We start from the raw sequence: 20558 nt of genomic DNA on the forward strand, positions 1-20558 counted from the left end.
CTCTGCTGAAGAAATCAACACTAGACCATAACTATTTAAAGAACTACTGACCAGTTTCTAATCTCCAATTCATATAAAAAATCTTAAGGTTGTTCTATCCCAGCTTGTATCTCATCTGAATTCAAACAGTCTTTTTAGCAATGTACAATCTGCATATCGCCCTTGCCACAGTACTGAAACTAAAAGTAGTTAATGACATTCTCTCTGCTTTGGATAGCGGAAAGATTACAGTCCTCACCCTCCTTGATTTGTCTGCAGCATTTGACACAACAGACCATGATATATTACTTCACCGTCTCCAGCATGTATTTGGCATTCATGATACAGCTTTACTGTGGTTCAAGTCCTACTTGGTCAACAGGACACAAACTGTGTCTGCAAATGGAATACACTCCAGCCCAGTTGATCTATGTTGTGGTGTTCCACAGGGGTCTGTTCTTGGACCTGTTCTCTTCATTCCATACACTCAGCTGCTCTCAAGTGTCATAGATCATCATCCAGTGTCTCACCAATTGTAGGCTGATGACACACAAATATACAAATCTAGCCACCCAACTGAAGTTGATGCTACCATCCAAGGTGTAGAGAGGTCCAATTCTGATGTGAAGTCATGGATGACATGTAACAAGCTGCAGATGAATGATGATAAAACTAAGGCCATTGTGATCACAACACAAAGACTTTCTCATTCACATCCTTTACCTCAAACAATAAATATCAGCAACACCAACATTAAATTCACACAATCAGTAAGAAACCTAGGTGTTACTCTGGACAGTACACTCACATTGCACCAACATGTCATGAACATATGCAAGGCTGCATATCTTGAGCTGAGACGCATCAACTCCATTCGCAAATATCTTTCAGTTGATGACACTAAAACACTTGTGTGTTCCTTAGTACTTTCAAGACTGGACTATTGTAGCTCAATTCAGTCTGGTTCATCTCAATATCCACTTCAAAAAGTTCAAAACAAAGCTGCTCAGATCATACTTAGAGTACCACGATCAGAGGAAACCTCCCCGCTGCTCTGTACCCTACACTGGCTATCCATTCAATCCAGAATCAAACACATAATTTATTCTCTGTGCTACATTTCACTGACGGACTCTAGTCCAACATACCTATCCGACCTCATCCATGTGTACACACCAGCAAGATACTTACGCTCCTCCTCTGACAATCATATACTCATTATACCCACTATGAAAACAAAGTCATATGGACAGCGTTCTTTTGCATACCAGGGCCCAGCAACATGGAATGAATTGCCCACTGAACTTAGACACAAAGATACAGTGATACCATTCAAGAGTGCTCTCAAAACTCACTTATTTCGACTGCAAGAACAAACTTAAAGACATAATAATGTTTCCTACCTTAAATATTCTCAGCATGCTTTTTATGCTTTCTAATTTCATGATGTTTGTTTCTGTATTCATATCATTAGATATGTTTTTTATCTTACAGGTGTTGTCTAATGCTGTAAAGCACTTAGAGCTTCTAAAGATTAGGGGCTATACAAGGTCCTCATTATTATTATTATTATTTATTCAGTTTATCTTAGCCCCAATACAGAAATAAACTTTTGTAGCATATCCAGCAGGGTTAAAGTATTTGAGAAAAGAAATGAAAATCATATATTCTACTTTTAAATTGTCTGAATTTTAATTTGGTCTGGTATTCAGCCTTTTCTACATTTCCTGAATGGGTGACTGAATGGCATGCTATTTTTGTCCATCCAGCATGTATTTCGGACTTCCTTTAAACACCATATTTGGGCTCAAAATCATCCACTGGTATCTCCATTTAAACTTTTCCCAGCTCCAATAATCTGACAGACTTCAAAACTTTAAAAATTATTGCCATCAAAACTATCATCTGCCAGTATATGCCAAACAAAATCATCATTGGGTTTTCTACATAGCTTGTACTTTTAACATGCACGTTTAAAACTTCCTTGATATAAGATTCACACTATGACATAATGCTATGCCAGGGCACAATGTGCCAATCAAATTTAATTTAATAACCATTCATGTCATGTGACTAGTAATACAAATGGCAAGTTCAAGGTCAAATTCCACCAGCACTGTAGTTTTGTCTCATCTGTCAGCATATTAAAGACATACTGAATTGCTTGCAATTCCTGAGATAAAAATAATTTCCCTATAGATTTAGTGCAGGTATGGATCAATGCAAGGGCACTTATTTGCTAGACTGGCTAGTATGCAGCTACCTTATGCTAACGGTGTTGGCAAATTCCAGCTTATTGAAAGGCTATTTGCACTGACCCTACACCCCAAAATAAATGTTCAAATATAAAAATTTGGATGGCAAGGATCAGAGGAAACTGAGACAACTTTATGCAAAACAAGCTGTTGGGATAAAATAGTTAAAATGGAATAGGCAGTGGGCAGGGGCATTATTACGAACCATGTCACCGGGTGTTAACTAGTAAATGGTAAGGAAGTGTTGTCACATCTTTTTCATTTTAACTAACAGAAATGTATGCCTGTGCCTGCAACCACATGTCTAAGATTAATTCTAAATTTAAAGACTATTAAGGCAAATGACTAATAATTATTCATGAATGCTGAAGATAAAAATAACTTGCATATGATATGTATATTTCTATATCGATTTTGCACCACTTGTATCGATATGTGTATCATTACAGCAAAAGTATCCATGCATCCATATATCAATGAATTGTTTCATCCCTAATAAGAGCTGAATGTTTTTCAATATGACCTTCCATTCAGTAAGAGTAGTGATAGCATCAGATTGGCACCATTTCACCTGGGACAAAACCAAACATCTTAAGTCTTTTAGTGTTAATCCCATGTTGAAAATAAAACATTGATTCAGGAGTAACAATAACGTTTTTCAAGACAGATATGGTGGTGGCCATATCAAAAGTCTGAGTGGCACAATTTTGTTTAGAACTAGCTAGACTATGGGATAAATGTGCATGTACTGTTTCGTATTAATTTTTTTGTAGTAATTTTTTCAATCACTGTTCTTAAAATTCTGTTTGAAAAGCTACTATCATTATCCATCCATAGAAGGGGCCCCAGGAATCAGCATGTTCCAAAGCACCATCCTTTACACCTCACTCACACATTTCACCTCCATCCACACGAGTTGGGAGTCTCAGCTGACCAACATCATACATGTGTATATGAGAAAGTTTGCCTTAAACTTCTTTCCAGGTTTTTCGTCCACTCAGATATACTGGCTACCATGTTATCATGTGCTGAAAAATTTCTTTAAACACCACATATGATAACCAAACCAAAAACCCTCCAAAAGCCAGATATTAGTGGGTGACCGTCACAGGCTTTGAGCAACAAGGAGTGACAGCCAGCAGTATATAGCTCATACATCAATTACAACCAAATAAAAAAGAATACATGGTTCTGGTTACCTCAATGACCCTAATGTTTCCTGCTGACCCTATGGGGGGGGGGGGGTTGGAGAAAAAGAAAAAAGAAATGTTGGGAGAAAAAAGTTAATAAAAGGACAGAACAACCATTAAAGTTATATTCAGGATGCAAATGACTCTTATTTTCTTGTTCATGCTTCTTTTAAAATAAATCGTCATGACACCCCACCCCCCCAATCATGCAATTTACGAACCATCAAATTCTTATACTCATTCACATGTTCAATACACAGTCAACCTGAAAGGGTAACATATAAAAAAAAATACAATGTATAGTCATTAATATGGAAAGTTAATCAATGAATACACACATTTATTCATACTTCCAACTGCCTTGGGCACCAAGGAGTTTCTGATTAAAGTAGGATATATGTAGGTCCAACATGGAAGAATCAGCCTGATCATAAACACAAGTACTTAACTTGTGTTATTAAGCATAAAATGTAGTTCAAAGTGCCTTTCTTTAGCTTCATGGGAATTGTAGTAAAAGAAATGCCTCCAGTTATCAAGTTTCATTGTTGAAAAATAAACAGCACTCCCTAAAAATAATTTTTAGCACAAAATTTCAACAAAGTCAATGGAAATGGAATACAAGTCCCAGATTTCTTTGTCAAAAGGATATAGATCTTATCAAGATGCAACCATGCACCAAGTTTTGTGATTCTAGGTAAGATAGTGTGCAGATAACATGTCAAAACTTGTGTGGTCATGATCTAAATGTCAAGACTATAGAAAGGAAAGTCTTTTCTATCAGTTTAAAATGTAACTTATTACCATTTTCAAGGATCAAGTCCACAAGTGCTGCTCAACTGCTTAGTTTTTTTTACCCATCCAGTGTATTGTTTTTAGTGTCAAACTGTGACCCTGACCTCTTTGAAATAAGAGCATTTGGAATAACTGTCTACATGTGGTTGCTTGTTTTTTAACATGTAGCAAGAAATAATGTGCCCTTTTTCTTAATAAATGCATGTAGGAAGAAATAATCATTTCAGATAAGTTTTATCTGATGTTTAATCTCTAAACATTGTGCCAGATTTGATCTGGAAGTATTTGTATGAGAGTGAGATGATTTTTTAAAACCAAAACGCTGCTGAAAAAGACTTATTAACAAATGAAACTTTATGAGTCAAGGAATAATCATCTGCTGTTTGGGCAGCATTTTTTAAAAAAGTTTTCACCTTTATCTCATCAAAGTATGTCTTGACATTACTATGGATGGAATTCTTAAAATCTTCAACTAATACGAGCTGTCTGAGGCTATTGGAATCTTTATTAATCTTCTTGGCTGAGCACCACCTGTCAAATAGTTGTTCATTGCCCACATTCTTTTCTACAGTTCCTTAACCTTTGTTGATATGCATCAGGTACCAACTCATAACAATTCAAGATAAATTCCTTAACTACATCATAATAAACACTTTGTTTTAATAATAAAGACCAAATTTCTTTTGGCCATTTCAATATTTTTCTCTGCATGAGGAAAGTAATTACCTACTTCATTTACTTTAAAAGCATGTAATAACATATCAAAACCAAAACATGTGTCTAAAGGGGGGTGGGTGGGTAGGTACTCTGCTCTGCCTGTCAGTATCAACCTTACTTGTCAGTATTAATTCTTTTAATCTATATTGCATTTCTCTCCCTCTCTCTCTCTCTCACTCTCTCAGCATTTCCCTCTGCCCCCTCACTTTTTCAACATTTCCTTCTCAGACACATAACTGAAATATATCCTCATTGTGAACAAAATAAAGCACACATTATAAATTAAATATACCTAACAAGTTTAAAATATTACTTCGTTTCCCTTCTGTATAAATAAAACAACAGGTATAGCTGAACTGCTAGTGGACAAACTGGACTGAAGAGTTTGGTTTCCTGGTACATACAATATATAATACCAAATCATTCCATTCACTCTGAATCATGTGTATGCCACAGCCAGAAGTGTCTAACACCACTCTAAAATATCTGTCAGGTCAAAGTAATGATTTTGTAATCAGGCCAGTTGCTTTATGTGATGATTTTTCTGAATTCTCTTTGGTATCAACTGTAGTGCTACAAGAACATGACTGGTCAGAACCTGAATGTTTATTTTGCTTTTTCTAATGTATCTATGCCTGATAATTTTTGCTTTTCACCAATTTCTGTTCAAAATCAAATTATAATCTTTCTCAGCATTTCCAAGCCATATTGAATATTGGTGTCTAGGGGTGACACAATTTAATGATGCAGTGAGAATCAAGTACCCATATGAATGAATGGTCATTACAAATGACAGTAAAGTTTTTCACTGATCTGCAGTTTCATTACCCTTTCTAGAACATAACGAGGACACTAACTTCATTTATAGCAAATAATGGTTGTTTCTTTTTTTTTTACAAAATGGTTATCAGGATAATATGTGACACATGTATCGGTGATCAACCATCCCAAATAAAATATACTAGCAGAGCAAGCCATTGAATGGGTCACAGTAATATTTTAATTAAGTGGTGATAATTTCAGACATATGTCGATATCGTGAAAGAGATATATATTGCTCCCCACTCAAAACATAGTTGTTGGGCCATTGTCACTGTGTTTTTTTTAGTAGGTACATGTATGGTCACAGCATAATGCTACATACCAATTATCTTATCCTGATGTAAGAAATCAATGTCAAAACAAACTTTATCTTACGTTTCAAAATTATTGCACATTTTTTAAAAGATGTTTTACCACCCATATAGTCAGCTCCAATTGCAAACTGCACAGACCCAGAGCTGCTGTCATAAAAGGTTCCAGCAGATCTGGGTCTATGTATTTTACTAGAACTAATTAGTAGAACAAATAACACCTTGATCTAACTGCACACTGCACAATGGCAGATCAAGGTCTATGCTGCCTGCAGTTGGACCAGATTTATGAGTACATATGTTACTGGTACTCGAAGATGTTTTACTACGATTTGATGCATATTATGGGAAGATTTAGCATGCACCAAAGGTGCAAAAGCTTACAATCTCAACTCATATATTTCATAATTAACTTGCATTCTGTGAGTATGTCAGCACTAAACTCAAACCCTGTCAATGGTCAACACTCAATTATTCTATGTCTAGTGTTCATGATTTTTGTTGTTGTTGTTGTTGTTGTAGGGTTTAACGCCATTTTCAGCACACACAGGCTATACATGGCGGTCAGTATTAATGGTGGAGGAAGAACCCGGGAAAATCCCAGAAAGAACCACCAACCCACGAGAAGCTACTGGCAAGCTTTCTCACATATACACATTGGCAGAGCCCGAGACTTGAACCCACACAGACAGACGTGAGATGGCAGTGATCCGTGACGGAGAGCACTTTAGACCACTCGGCCACTCGGGGCCCTGATTCATGGAAAACAAGTTCTAAATAGTATATTATTTATGAGAAGTCTGAGCTTAATTAAATAGCATCAACACTGAAGTTTAACTTGGGCTAATTTGCAAGATTAACATGTTTTTGTTTACTTACTTGTCATAGGAAGGTCTCTGTGCCAATCTCACTTTCTCTTTTTCTGCTCGAGTTTTAAATGTTTTCAGGATATAAAAAAAACCATTCAGCACTAACATGATACCTGTAAGAGAAATTATATATATATATATATATATATATATATATATATATATATATATATATATATATATATATATATATATATACACACACATGTATATATAAATAATCAAATATATGAGCCAGGGGAGACAGAAATATTTCAGTAGTCTACCATTTAAGAAGGACACATAGATCTGCAATTGGTTGTCCTACAAAGATATACTTGCAGAGCAAGTCATCTGGGAAGACACAGAAACATTTATCTAAATGAAAATAATATTGGAGAAATATTTTCATATTTGTGAATTTATGAGCAAAATAGTTGGGTATCAAAGAGATCCTTTTTTCCACTTCAGACCATAATGGTTGTGCCCATATACATTGCGTGAAGGTGTGTTGAAGTCTGAGGTATCCTTTCCACTGAAATGAAGAGCAAGCTACAATGTACCATATATTCTCACTTGTAAGTCCTCCTGCAAACTGCACAGACCCAGATCTGTCATCCCACAATAATCCAGCAGATCTGGGTTTATGCAGTTTCTTAGGAGTAATCAGTAGACCAAAACAACAAATACCCTGATCTGCCATCACATTATGTGATGGCAGATTAGGCTCTATGTTGTTTGCAGTTGGACCTCATTTCAGTAGTAAGTCATTAAGGATCATATTTTATTCTTAATTGAATTGGCTTAAATTGTGTTTTCTTTGTTAAATTTCTCAGGCACTGTTCAGGCTAGAATTGTGAAATTGATGATATGCATATCTTACTACCACAGCATTACAACAAAAGGGGATCACTGTAACCTATATTTAATCTATTAATGTACCGGCTTTGGTTAAGTACATGTGTATTTGCATTTAGCTTATGACCATGAATTTCTGGCATGCTACACGTACAGGGTATAGTACCAGTACCCTACCTAGAATCATGAAACTTCTTAAGTGGATGCATGCTTGTGAGACCTCACCTGTTGTGCTTAATGAAGGTATTTATCAGTAATATATGAATGAACCATGTTTTTGCTAGGGGCTGTCACCAAAGTCATTCAAAGTCTGTAAAATCTGGCTTCTAGGGGTGGAGAAAGGTAATAGCTTATCAAGCAGATTTTTAGAACAAAAATTAAAAAAAATCATGCAAAAACAACATTAATCTGTTTTATATCAACTTGTTACATTACACTGACTTTGATATGATAGAAAATTACCACTCCAGTGGCCTAAGTGGTTAGAGCATTTGCCTCGGATGCAGGAGGTTGCAGGTTTGATCTCCAGCCAAGTCATACCAAAATATGGTACTAGCAGTTACCTCGCTTGGATCTTCAGCATTAAGAGGTTAGTGTTAGGACTGGTCGGCCTGGTGTCAGGATAATGTAACTGGGTGGGACATCATGCTACATGTCTGTGGTATGATGCCCAAGTGCTAGATATCACTATAAGCTGCCACAATGCAGACTATTCTTCAACATTTAAATATACAGTCACTCAGTTTACTTTGACTCTTTAGCTTTGCATGTTATGCTAATTATAGGGATTTTCAACAGCCTTGGAATTTTTAATAGCTTTGACTGGAAATTTTCATGTTAGAAAAAAAGTTGGAAAATTGTCAGCATTGGGAATGGGACCAAAATTTGCCCCAAAATTAGCCAAAGCCCACCCCATCCCCCATAATGGTTACAAAAAGCTCACTTTTGCATAACGTTTTGTAGTCATCAGTAACCATTGCAAACACCAATTATCATGCAGAAAATAAAATTCAAACTAACGTTATTCTGACAAGTTGGCCTCTTTTCGAACTGAGTTTATTTTTGCATTAATTTTATCATTACCTCTTTTAACTTAAGCTTTCATTGACACTATACAGCATGTAGTGTGCTGACATGCCATTAAATCACTCACACACACACACACACATATGGACATATATATTAAGACTAAAAAAAACTATTCTTTTCTTCGATATCAAAGTAAATATACTACAATGAGTTGATAAAAAGAAGAGATAAATTTTACTTTAATTTTTTTAAAGCAATCATTGTTGTTTAAATCTCCTTTAAAAGCTATTATCATTGTCAATTCCTGGAAAACAGACTTTACTGGCTGCAAGTCACTAGCATCGAGTAAATTTAGAGCAACAGTCAGTATTACAAGCATGCACCAGTGCATGTAATTACCTTTGAAAAACTGCAGTTACGGCTTTGCATTGTAAAGCATAATATGTAGATAAGTTACTTTATTTAGTGCCGAGTGGTCTAAAGCGCTCTCCATTACAGATCACTGCCATCTCACCTCTGTTTGTGTAGGTTCGAGTCTCGGATTCAGCCAATGTGGGTATGTGAGAAAGCTTGCCAGTAACTTCTCGAGGGTCGGTGGTTCTTTCAAGGGATTTCCCAGGTTCTTGCTCCACCATTAATACGGGTCACCATGTATAGCTTATCATGTGCTGAAAAATGGCGTTAAACCCTACAACAACAACAACTTTATTTAGTTGGAAGGCTGTTGTTGTTGTTGTTATTGGGTTTAACACCATTTTTCAGCACAATATAGGCTATACATGGCGGCCAGTATTAATGGTGGAGGAAGAACCCAGGAAAACCCCGGAAAGAACCACCTATCCACGAGAAGCTATCGGCAAGCTTTCTCACATATCCACATTGACCGAGCCCGAGACTTGAACCCACGTAGACAGAGGTGAGATGGCAGTGATCCGTGACGGAGAGCGCTTTAGACCACTTGGCCACTTGGGGCCCCACGAAGGCTGTTGTACTAACAGAGATGCATACAACTATCAAATTTAAGGATTTTAAAAAAGCACCAAGCAAATAAACTTTAAACATAAAATTTCAACAAAGTCATTGAAAGATGAAATTATATATATATATATATATATATATATATATATATATATATATATATATCACAGAGACCATCTTTTGTGATATGGGTGCAATACTTTTCAAAATGCATCTCCTCACAAAGTTTCATGATTCTAGGCAGGATTGTATGTGTACAACATGCCAAAAACACATGTGGTCAAAAGATAAATGCAAAAACTTAAACAAAGCTAGTACATGATGAAATATAGGTTATAATAGGCCATCTGTTTTAAAAGTGTGGTACTAACAGAGATGCATATCATCAATGTTGTGATTCTGGCATGAATTAAGCTTGAAATGTGTTCAACAAACACAAAAATGTAAGGCCAATCAGTGAAGCATGAAACAGGGAAGTATAAGCATACAAACACCAACAAACTGAACCCTCATGCCTGGAAGTATAATCATAAAAACAAACAAACTAAACCCTCTTAACTAAAATTACAATCATAAACTAACACTAACAAACTAAACCTCATGTCTAGAATTACAATCATAAACTAACATTAACAAATTAATGCATTTAATTACATTCATAAACACTAACAAACTAAACCTTCATGTCTAGAATTACAATCATAAATAACCACTAACAAACTAAACCCTTGTGCCTGGAAGTATAAGCATACAGCTAACAAACTAAACCCTCATGCCTGGAAGTATAACCACAAACACAAACAAACTAAACTCTCTTGCCTAGATTTACAGTCATAAACACTAACAAACTAAACCCTTGTGCCTAGAATTATGATCATAAACAAACACTAACAAACCAATCCCTCATGCCTAGAATTGCAATCATAAACGCTAATAAACTGAACCATTGTGCCTGGAATTATAATCATAAACATTAATGTACTAAACCCTCATGCCTAGAATTACATTCATAAACACTAACAAACTAAACCCTCATGCCTAGAATTGCAATCATAAATAAACACTAACAAACTAAACTCTTGTGCCTGGAAGTATAATCATAAACACTAACAAACTAAGTCCTTATGCCTGGAAATATAATCATACAAACACTAACAAACTAAACCCTCATGCCTGGAAGTATAATCATAAACACTAGCAAACTAAACTCTTCTGCCTAGAATTACAATCATAAACACTAACAAACTAAACACTCACACCTAGAAATACAATCGTAAACAGCAAAAACCAAATGCATCATTCTGTGTAAACTGATTCATTTCTCAAGATGACAGTTTTAATTGACACCATACACTTCTACACTGACAGCATATGTCACTGATTGAGTACAACCATACATCAATTATATTAATTAAAATAGTCAGCACAAGGCAGGTGCATGGTCCCAGAACACTACATCTGGATAAAAAAATAATTTAGAAAAAGATAAATCAACCAAAATGAAAGAAAAACAAGCTCTGTGCATGTTATTAGAACCTGCAGGGTGTTTTCAAATATAATACTATAATTTTAATGAACAATCCACAGGTTAGCCAAAGGCAAAAACGTACAAGTAGTCTGTGGTACATGATTTTAACAAGAACTTAAGGCTGACATACATCCAAACTTTACTGTGATGCTGGCACCTTTCAAGCATTGTAATCAGCTGGAACAAATAATCATTTCATTGTGCCATTAACTTCTCAACAGTTGTCAATATAAATTATTCAGCTTGTCTGTTGAGTAAGCACAAAATCAGTTCACACAGAAGTTCTTGCAGGTATCCCCTGACAGTCACCAGACTCATTTCATTTCTACAGAATAAGGCACATCACAAGTATGATGATTACAATGAAACCAAATTAAACAGAGTCCCTCAAAGCAACCAATACTCTATTGGGTAAAAACAATTTTGAGGAATTCAGGATAAGACCTTTTAACTGCAGACTGTTGAAACCATACCTTATATTCTTCAGCAATAACAAGATTTTCAAATGAGCTATTGTTGTGGATGTTATTGTGGCACAATTTTCATTTAGGGCAAAGCAGACATTAGAAATATGTTGGTTACCTCCCCCCCATGTTAATACAACCACCAATTCTGGGTGACTAGCAACAGCATGATTTTCAAGACATGGCAGTCATACTGGATGTAAAAAACTAGTACCATTTTCAGTTAGGATCAAGAAAGTATCTTAAAATGTCTATTTGGGGAAACTCTGTGATGATAGAGCCAATGATTTGGGAGGAGTAGAGATAATATTTTCAAGATGGCTACCATGTGGCCATTTTGAGGGTCAGTTTGCATCATTTTCATTTAGGTCCATCCAGACACTCAAAAAACTCTTCTGATGAAAACCCAATTTAAAATAACTTCCACTTAAGAGTAGTATCTATGACAGGGGTCAGCAACCTATGGCATGCTTGCCACAAGGTGGCATGTCAAGAAAGTTTTGTGTTGCACAAGAAGGCAGCCAAAAATCTTGATTTTAACAGTATTACTCTCTTACTGGTGGCATACACTCATTCATTTTGTAATCAATCTGGAAAAAATTGGCATGCTATGTAAAACAGGTTGCCTACCCATGATCTATAACAAGATTTTGCTCATATCAGATATCAGATCAGCACCATTTTAAGACCAACAAGGCATCTTAAGAAGTCTTCAGGTGAACCCCATCCTGAAGTCTTCTAGTGAAAACCCAATGTCACCATTACCCTCTGTTCTGGAGTATTAGCCAGTTGTTGTTGTAGGGTTTAACGTCATTTTTCAGCACACAATAGGCTATACATAGCGGCCAGTATTAATGGTGGAGGAAGAACCTGGGAAAATCCCGGAAAGAACCACCAACCCACAAGAAGCTACTGGCAAGCTTTCTCACATACCCACATTAGCTGAATCCGAGACTCAAACCCACGCAGACAGAGGTGAGATGGCAGTGATCCGTAACGGAGAGCACTTTAGACCACTCAGCCACTCTGGGCCCCATATTAGCCAGTGCTGTTCAGTAGTATTAGCCAGTGTGTGAAACTCACCAAATAATTCTGTACGCCACGAGACCAATATCCAGAAAATACTACTAGTCCAGCTCATATACATACTGGTCCTATATTTCTCATAATAAAAAAGGATCAAATGTGATCAATTACTCAATGTTAAATGCAGGTATACAAGCAGAAGAGGTTTTAATTAGATTACAATCTGGCATCAAACCGGTAGGCTGGCTGCACTTTTGCAGGCTGGAAGTAGCAAAAATAAGATTTTCATGATGGCTGCCTTGGTGGCCATAATGGACATCAGATTGGCAACCATTTTGTTTAGATCCAAATAGGCATTATAAGAAGTCTTTCAGTAAACCCCATTTTGATATGACCAGGAGTAACAATATTAAGATTTTTTTTAGCAACTATTTCAGATGCAAAAATGGGCCTGTAAAATACTACTAGATGGGCAACCTGGAACATACAGGGACAATAGATACCTTAAAATCCTACTTTTTCAAGAATGACTTCACCTGCAGAAAGCCAAAATGATGAATAAAGTTTCTTTTAAGTCTACTCCAGATGACTTGATAAATAATTTGAAATGTAGGGAAGAAAAAAAAACAACCAAAAGCCTTAGATCAATGACAGCCAAAACTTTTCTAATCCTAAAACCAACGAAAGAATTGTTTAAAAACAGTCTTCAATAATCTCAGCCATTATACAGAATAATACCCCAAAATAAATAATAGAATCTTCTAGCATATCAGGTTTTCATCATAGGTGTATTAAATGGATGACATTTACTTAATTAATACCACAAGGCCTACCCACTTCCACTATTTTTGCATATACATCAGTATGTGTTATGCAAGAATTTTACTTTAACTAGTGAACATTGATAGTAACTTCATCTAAAAGTGTTTACAATTAACATGTGTAGTGAACTAGTCAGGGTCTATAATTTCTGTGAACATGACTAATGTGTGTGGACATGTATGTGTGATTTGGATGGGTACTGACTGATTGAACGTTGTATATATCTCATAATCTGTACATATATTATTGAGGGCCTCAAGCTAGATTAGTTTTGTTTTGATACCCACATTAAATAAAGTGTTTTTTACTATCATCATTATTATTATTGTTATTATTATTATTAAAGATGCTGTGGCACTCATATTAGACATCAAATAGGCACAATTTTCATTTCAGACCAACTAGACTATCAAATCAAGTCTTCTGGTGAAAACCGCATGTAAATGATTTTCCATTCAGGATGCATAGCAATAACAACATTTTCAAGATGGACAATTTTTTGGCAGCCTATAAGATATCAGATTGATACCATTTTCATTTAGGTGGCACTCTACAGTTTTGTATTTTACATAGGGTTAGAATTTAAAAGAAAAAGAATTTCCCCGGCTTTCCTTGCTGGTTACACTGGCTATTTAAAAAAGGCCTTGTATATCTTAGATATTGTTCAAAGAACCTTTAATTCCCTTAATTTTGGTGTATGACTGATGGGTGTAATATGGGTTATAGAGTAAACAGCTTGGCCTTACTCCAGATGTGCACCTTTCAAAAAAGTGCTATCTCCACTGGGTCATTTTCACTTCCTGAACTGCAGAGTTAAATTGTAAAAAAAAAGAGCTGATAACTTTTTTTTTACATTTGATATATTTGGCAATTCATTCAGTGCACTTTCAGAAACTGGTATTGTCTAGTCTGGCAAAACTCATTTTCCCTACTTTAATAGCTGCTAAGGATAGTGTACTTTAGACAAATTCAGACTGGCTTTTTGGAGCACGAGGAAGCAGTCATTTTAGTCAGCAGTGTGCTAAGATCATCTACAATTTCCATAATTACACTATTCAAAGAAATGTCAGCCATATTACATCAAAGTAGCATAAAGGTATGCCAACATTCTCTCCACTGTGCATGTTTTAAATGCAAACAACTTCATCTTACATACACCAGTCTCTGAAAAGTACATAATAACTGGTGAGTGCCCCTTTAGGACCAACTAGACCATAATAAGCCTTGGTAAAACCCCACTTTGATATGACAATTCAATATTTCAAAGATGGCTGCTTCAGTATGTCAATCCTCCTAGTAGTTTAAAAGTAAAAATAGGAAACTTGTGCTAATGGACAGATGAATGATGCATAGATGACCGAAAAAAGACCGTCTCATAAGTCAATGACCAATAAAGCTAAAAAAATGATTAAATGAATTTCACTAGACAAGATTTCAATTTTTTTTCCAACAGTGCTGTAAACAGTAAGTACTTCCCAATACTTTCATTTCTTTTATTTTTTTTAATGCAGAAAATATTTTCGTTAGGCAAAATCTTACTTTTTAAAAACAAATTTGCACATTTTAGAATGCATAATCCAAACTTCCACACACTAAGCACCATTATCAATGATAAAATATGTAACATATTTAGCTTTCATTTACCAATTTTGATAGAGATTTTAATTTTAAGATGTAATTAGGAGCCTATATTTTGCCACTTTTATTAAAAAATTGGGATCCACACCATCCTCCCTGTTACATATGGGTTTAGGAGTTATCAAGGCACATGAAATCGAGGTAGCGGTGTACATATGCAGATGTAATGCGATTGTGTAGAGGGGGGAGATGAGAGAGAGAAAGAGGTACCTGGAATAATTGCAAGCCATACTTCTACTGGGTGAAGAAAACATAGTATTGATAAAGCTATATAGAAAAATCCTTTCTTCCAATCATCCAGTTTTAATATGATTTTCCACAAGCTTACACAGCAAGTATCTGGACTGTAAAAGAAAATGTAACAAGACTTTAGATTCATTTTACGTTTTATAAAAACACCATACATACACGTTAAAAAAATTAACATTTGTTAATATTAATTGGGCTTGGTGGGTTACGAGGGCATTACTTTTTGTTGTTTTCTTCAAAGCCTCTTCGTTTTAGGTGGCAATGTAAATGAACTTAATTATTATGTACATAAACATAATATATCCTTGTTCATCTCTTAATAAATTTCTAACAGAACTCCATTTTTTGTATTCATCACATTTTCATTTTTATTGGGGGTTTTTTTGACAAAGAGAAATATCTTAACTTGTGCTTGCTTATGTTCATCTTATATCTTTGCATCAAAGATATTCTGTAAAACAAACAATGAATCCTAGAACAAAGATGGCAGTGTGTTAGCATAGGTAAGGTCCGATATTCATTCAAAATCTACACATAACAATCCAATTTCTTATAGAAAATCATTCTGAAACAAACTACAATGCATGCAGTAATCAATTACTCCTTTATATGACAATGTCTTAAATAAAAATAAGCTTTTCAAGGATTAAAAAAACATTAAATTCTAGGACAGAGATTGCTTACAATTTCAACTGGGACTTGTTCTACATAATAATATATGACTTGTTATGAATGAGTGATGAAATTATTTAATAACAATTGTTTTAGTATATGTTACAGCAAGAAGAGATTATCCTACCTAAAACACACCAGAACACAATAATTTATTAAAAATACCAACTCCAGGAATGTTGTGGCACAAGCAACAGATCTGAAATGAAATATGCTAAAATTAGACATATGTGTTTGACACGTCCCTCTCAGTCATACAGTCAAGAGAAAACATGGTTCAAAAACTGCACTTGCATTTAAGGTTTCAAGACATCTTTGTCTGTTCAATATAGTGTCAGACTATCATACCGATAATCAGAGAATTTGTATGATAATGCTTGTTGTCAATAAATTACTAGGTTTATTTGACTGAAGTATCCATTAAAGCAACAATGGAATTTACAACTAAATATAATACAAAATAAAGAAAACATTGTAAGATAAACAACAGTGAAAATCCCTTCAAAATTGTTTACTAACTTCCTGAGATATTTAAAGTTTACAAATTTCAAGGGAGATAATTAAAATCTGCTAAACAGTCAAACAGTGTTTCTCAAAGCTCTTTATTCTAAATATTCTTTTCTACCAAATAATGGACCAAAATATTTTAACTTCTTGCTTCATTAAAGAAGCCTTCACCTCAGAGAGATCATATTGTCTGGCAAGCTGGAGTAATCCATCCTTTTCAAGGACTATAACCTTTTTGTGATAGGATTTAAAAGTTCTCCACTTTTGATGACATTGTAAAAGCTTGTTGATTTCAGTAAAGATTTCTAAATGTGAAATAATACCTGGGACTAGAAAATTCCAAAATATGGTGAATTTAAATTTCAAAAACAAAGATTTCTGAATTGTTTTAGAGAAATTTGTACCCCATGGATGAGCCTATAATTTTCTATTATGATTCTATGAACTTAAACTAAGTAATAGAAAAGAGCAAAAACCAACAAATTTTGTCAAAATCAACAAATAATTTTTCATTGAATACAAAGTGAAAGTGATTAAAAAAGTACAGTACTGTGAAGTAAATGCCAAATAATCCTAGAATTTCTAGTACAAGTAATAATAATTAAAGTTATGAATAAACCTTAGTGAGTGAAATTAAGGTGCCAGTGTATGCACTGAGTGACCACTACCCAGTCTGTATAACTAGACGTGTTCCGAAATCATCTAAAAATGGCCAACACATTGAAATACAATACAGGGACTTCAAACAGTTTGATGAGGAAATGTTCTTAAATGATTTAGTTTGCAAACCCTTCCAAACAGTCTGCACTATAGCTGATGCCAACACTGCCTTGGACAAATGGTATCAGATGTTCAATGCAGCCTTAGACAAGCATGCCCCAATTAAAACAGAAAGGGTTAAACACCAAATTACACCCAAGTGGATTACCCCTGAGATCAATGAGGCTAGGCGGGGCCCCGAGTGGCCGAGTGGTCTAAAGCGCTCACTGTTCCGGATCACTGCCATCTCACCTCTGCCTACGTGGGTTCGAGTCCAAGGCTCAGCTAGCGTGGGTATGTGGGAAAGCCTGCCAGTAGCTTCTTGTGGGTCGGTGGTTCTTCCCTGGGTTTTCCAGGGTTCTTCCTCCACCAGTTATACTGGCCGCCATGTATAGCCTATCTTGTGTTGAAAAATGGCGTTAAACCCTAGAACAACAACAATGAGGCTAGGCACCTAAGAGATAATTTCCACAAGAAAAAAGACACGAAAAGCTATAGAAAGTGGAGAAATAAAACTAAGCACCTGATAGATAAGGCAACAGAGAACTACTATAAACAGGCTATTAATGAAAGTAAGAGTACCAAAACATTGTGGAAGCATCTAAAAGAGCTGAACCCACGCAAGAACAGTTGTCTTCCCCCTAGACTTAAGCAAAATAAGGATATAGCAACATCTGTACAAGACATTGTGGAAATGTTCAACAATTTCTTCATAAGCATCTCCAGTAAGGGTATTCAGAACCAGACTAACATCCCAATTGAACTTGATGCTCCTGTATTATTTATAAGAGCTAAAATTCCTGATGATAATTATTTTTCAATAGCTAATGTTAGTGAAGCTGATGTTTTTGATATGCTAATTAAGGTTAATATTAATAAATCCTCTGGATTGGATGGTATTGGTCCACGAATTCTTAAAATTGCTGCACCAGTAATAACAAAGTCACTAACGCATGTCATAAATTTAAGTATAATGAGTGGTAATTTTCCAGAAACGCTGAAATGTGCAAAGGTTACACATATCTTTAAGATAGGAGAAAAGGAGGATCCAGGAAATTACAGACCAATATCAATTCTACCTGTATTGTCAAAACTATTTGAAAAGCATGTAGCCATTCAGGTCTATAAATGTTTCGAAACATACTCTCTATTTCATAAAGCTCAATCAGGATTTAGAAAGTACCACTCGTGCCAAACAGAACTTACCAAATTAATTGATCTTTGGCTGAAGGAAATGTATAATGGACATATGACTGGGATTGTTTTCCTTGACTTCAAGAAAGCCTTTGATCTTGTTGATCATGAAATTCTGCTGCAAAAGTTGAACTGTTACAGGTTTGACAATATTTCTTTAAACTGGTTTAGATCATACCTAAACCAAAGGTCTCAACAAGTAAGCATTGGCAATATTAGCTCTCAAACTCACACTATTCATTCAGGAGTCCCTCAAGGCTCAGTTCTGGGCCCTCTCCTCTTCCTTATCTATATCAATGATCTACCATTAAATAATGAATCCACAAACACAGACTTGTTTGCAGATGATGCAACCTTGTATACATCTAGTTCTGATACTGAAGTTATCCAAACAAGATTAAACTCAGACCTTATTAGAGTCCAAAACTGGGCACAACAAAATAGGATGGTAATTAATGAAGGTAAAACAAAATGTATGATTTTGGGGACATCACAAAAGCTACACAAGTCAGGGAACCCAAAACTATCTCTTGCAATAAATAATCATCCATTAGAAAATGTCAAACATGAAAGGCTTGTAGGTGTCTCTGTAGATAATAATTTATTATGGAATGACCATATTGATAAGCTTTGTAAAACACTGTAAACCAAAATTGCCCTTCTCAGCAGAATCAAGAAATATTTACCTATGGAAACTCGCAATCTATACTACCAAGTCATATATTCTTCCAACAATGAATTATTGTTCTAATGTATGGGGAAACTGCTAAATCTGAGCTTGACAGGATTTATAAACTTCAGAAACGAGCAGCACGTGTAATTTTAGATGCGTCTGTTGATCATCCCTCAAAAGCATTATTTACAGAACTCAAATGGTTCACAATATATTACAGGATAGATTTTCACAAGGCAGTTCTTTTATATAAATGTCTACATAGAACTGTACCAGAGTATCTTCAAGACTTATTCAGTCTGTTTTTAACACAATACCAGTTGAGATCAATATCACATGGAAACCTTCTAATACCAAAACCAAGAACAGAGCAATTTAAAGAGTTTTCAATACTCTGGTACAGTTCTGTGGAATAAGCTTCCACTACATGTAAAATCTGCTGAAAATATTAGAGTATTTAAGAAAAGATATCATGAGCATGTTATGTGTTTCTAACAGATAATGGAATTTAGTATTTTAATACTAAACATGTTAAAATAAACAGTAATTATCGCTATCTTCATATAATGTGCATTGTTATACTCTCCTTAAGAGGGCCTCTAGGGAGAATAGTCCTTGACTAATGAGTCACCCTCTATAAATAAAGCATTATTATTATTATTATTATTATTATTATTATTATATTCCAAATCAAATGCAATGTTGGAAGTGTTGAAGTGCCTGTGATGACCTGTGTTGTTGTGATGTGCCAGCAGTCTTTTGTTGAATCACAATAATACAATCCAAGATTATACGCTAATTTGAATTTCACTATAAATCCAAGACTCTATTTCAAAGAACGTTATTTTTTGAGCACTTTATATTTCCAGAAAAGAATAACTTGAATTAAATAATTTGAATAAATTCCAACCCAAATGAAACACTGGACATGACAAAAATACAACTGATTCTGCTCAGATCATACAGCACTAATGAATAATCTCTGGATAAACAAGATTATATATATATATAGTGCTCTACTTGAACTCCGGTCAGAATTATCATTTTTAAAAACAAAAACTATTACCTAATGAAAACTTTCATTCTGGAGGTTCCAAATGTTTACAAGATGAAATCTAAGTTTTAATTAGAAGATCTGTTACTAAAATTTTAATATAAAATGTGGTAAATAACAGGTAGACCCAGCATTTCATGGGGAATTTCCAATGTCCTGGATTGAGGAAAACATGTCATTAACAAAACCAAAA

At 35.0% G+C, this 20558-nt stretch overlaps 1 protein-coding gene across 1 annotated transcript in view; it reads right to left on the reverse strand.

Annotated features, from left to right (window-relative positions):
- The window catches only part of LOC149805816 (transmembrane protein 72-like), a 67227-nt gene that overhangs the window by 20323 nt on the left and 26346 nt on the right, over nucleotides 1-20558 (reverse strand). The window contains exons 3-5 of the mRNA XM_089950530.1: nucleotides 16306-16377; nucleotides 15468-15601; nucleotides 6946-7048 (exon numbers count right to left, since the gene is read on the reverse strand). Coding sequence (XP_089806656.1) covers nucleotides 6946-7048; nucleotides 15468-15601; nucleotides 16306-16377 — 309 coding nt within the window. The remainder of the gene's footprint in view (nucleotides 1-6945; nucleotides 7049-15467; nucleotides 15602-16305; nucleotides 16378-20558) is intronic.

This window comes from Sinohyriopsis cumingii, chromosome 2 (genome assembly GCF_028554795.1).
Source record: "Sinohyriopsis cumingii isolate HCF-2022 chromosome 2, ASM2855479v2, whole genome shotgun sequence".
NCBI lineage: Eukaryota > Metazoa > Mollusca > Bivalvia > Unionida > Unionidae > Sinohyriopsis > Sinohyriopsis cumingii.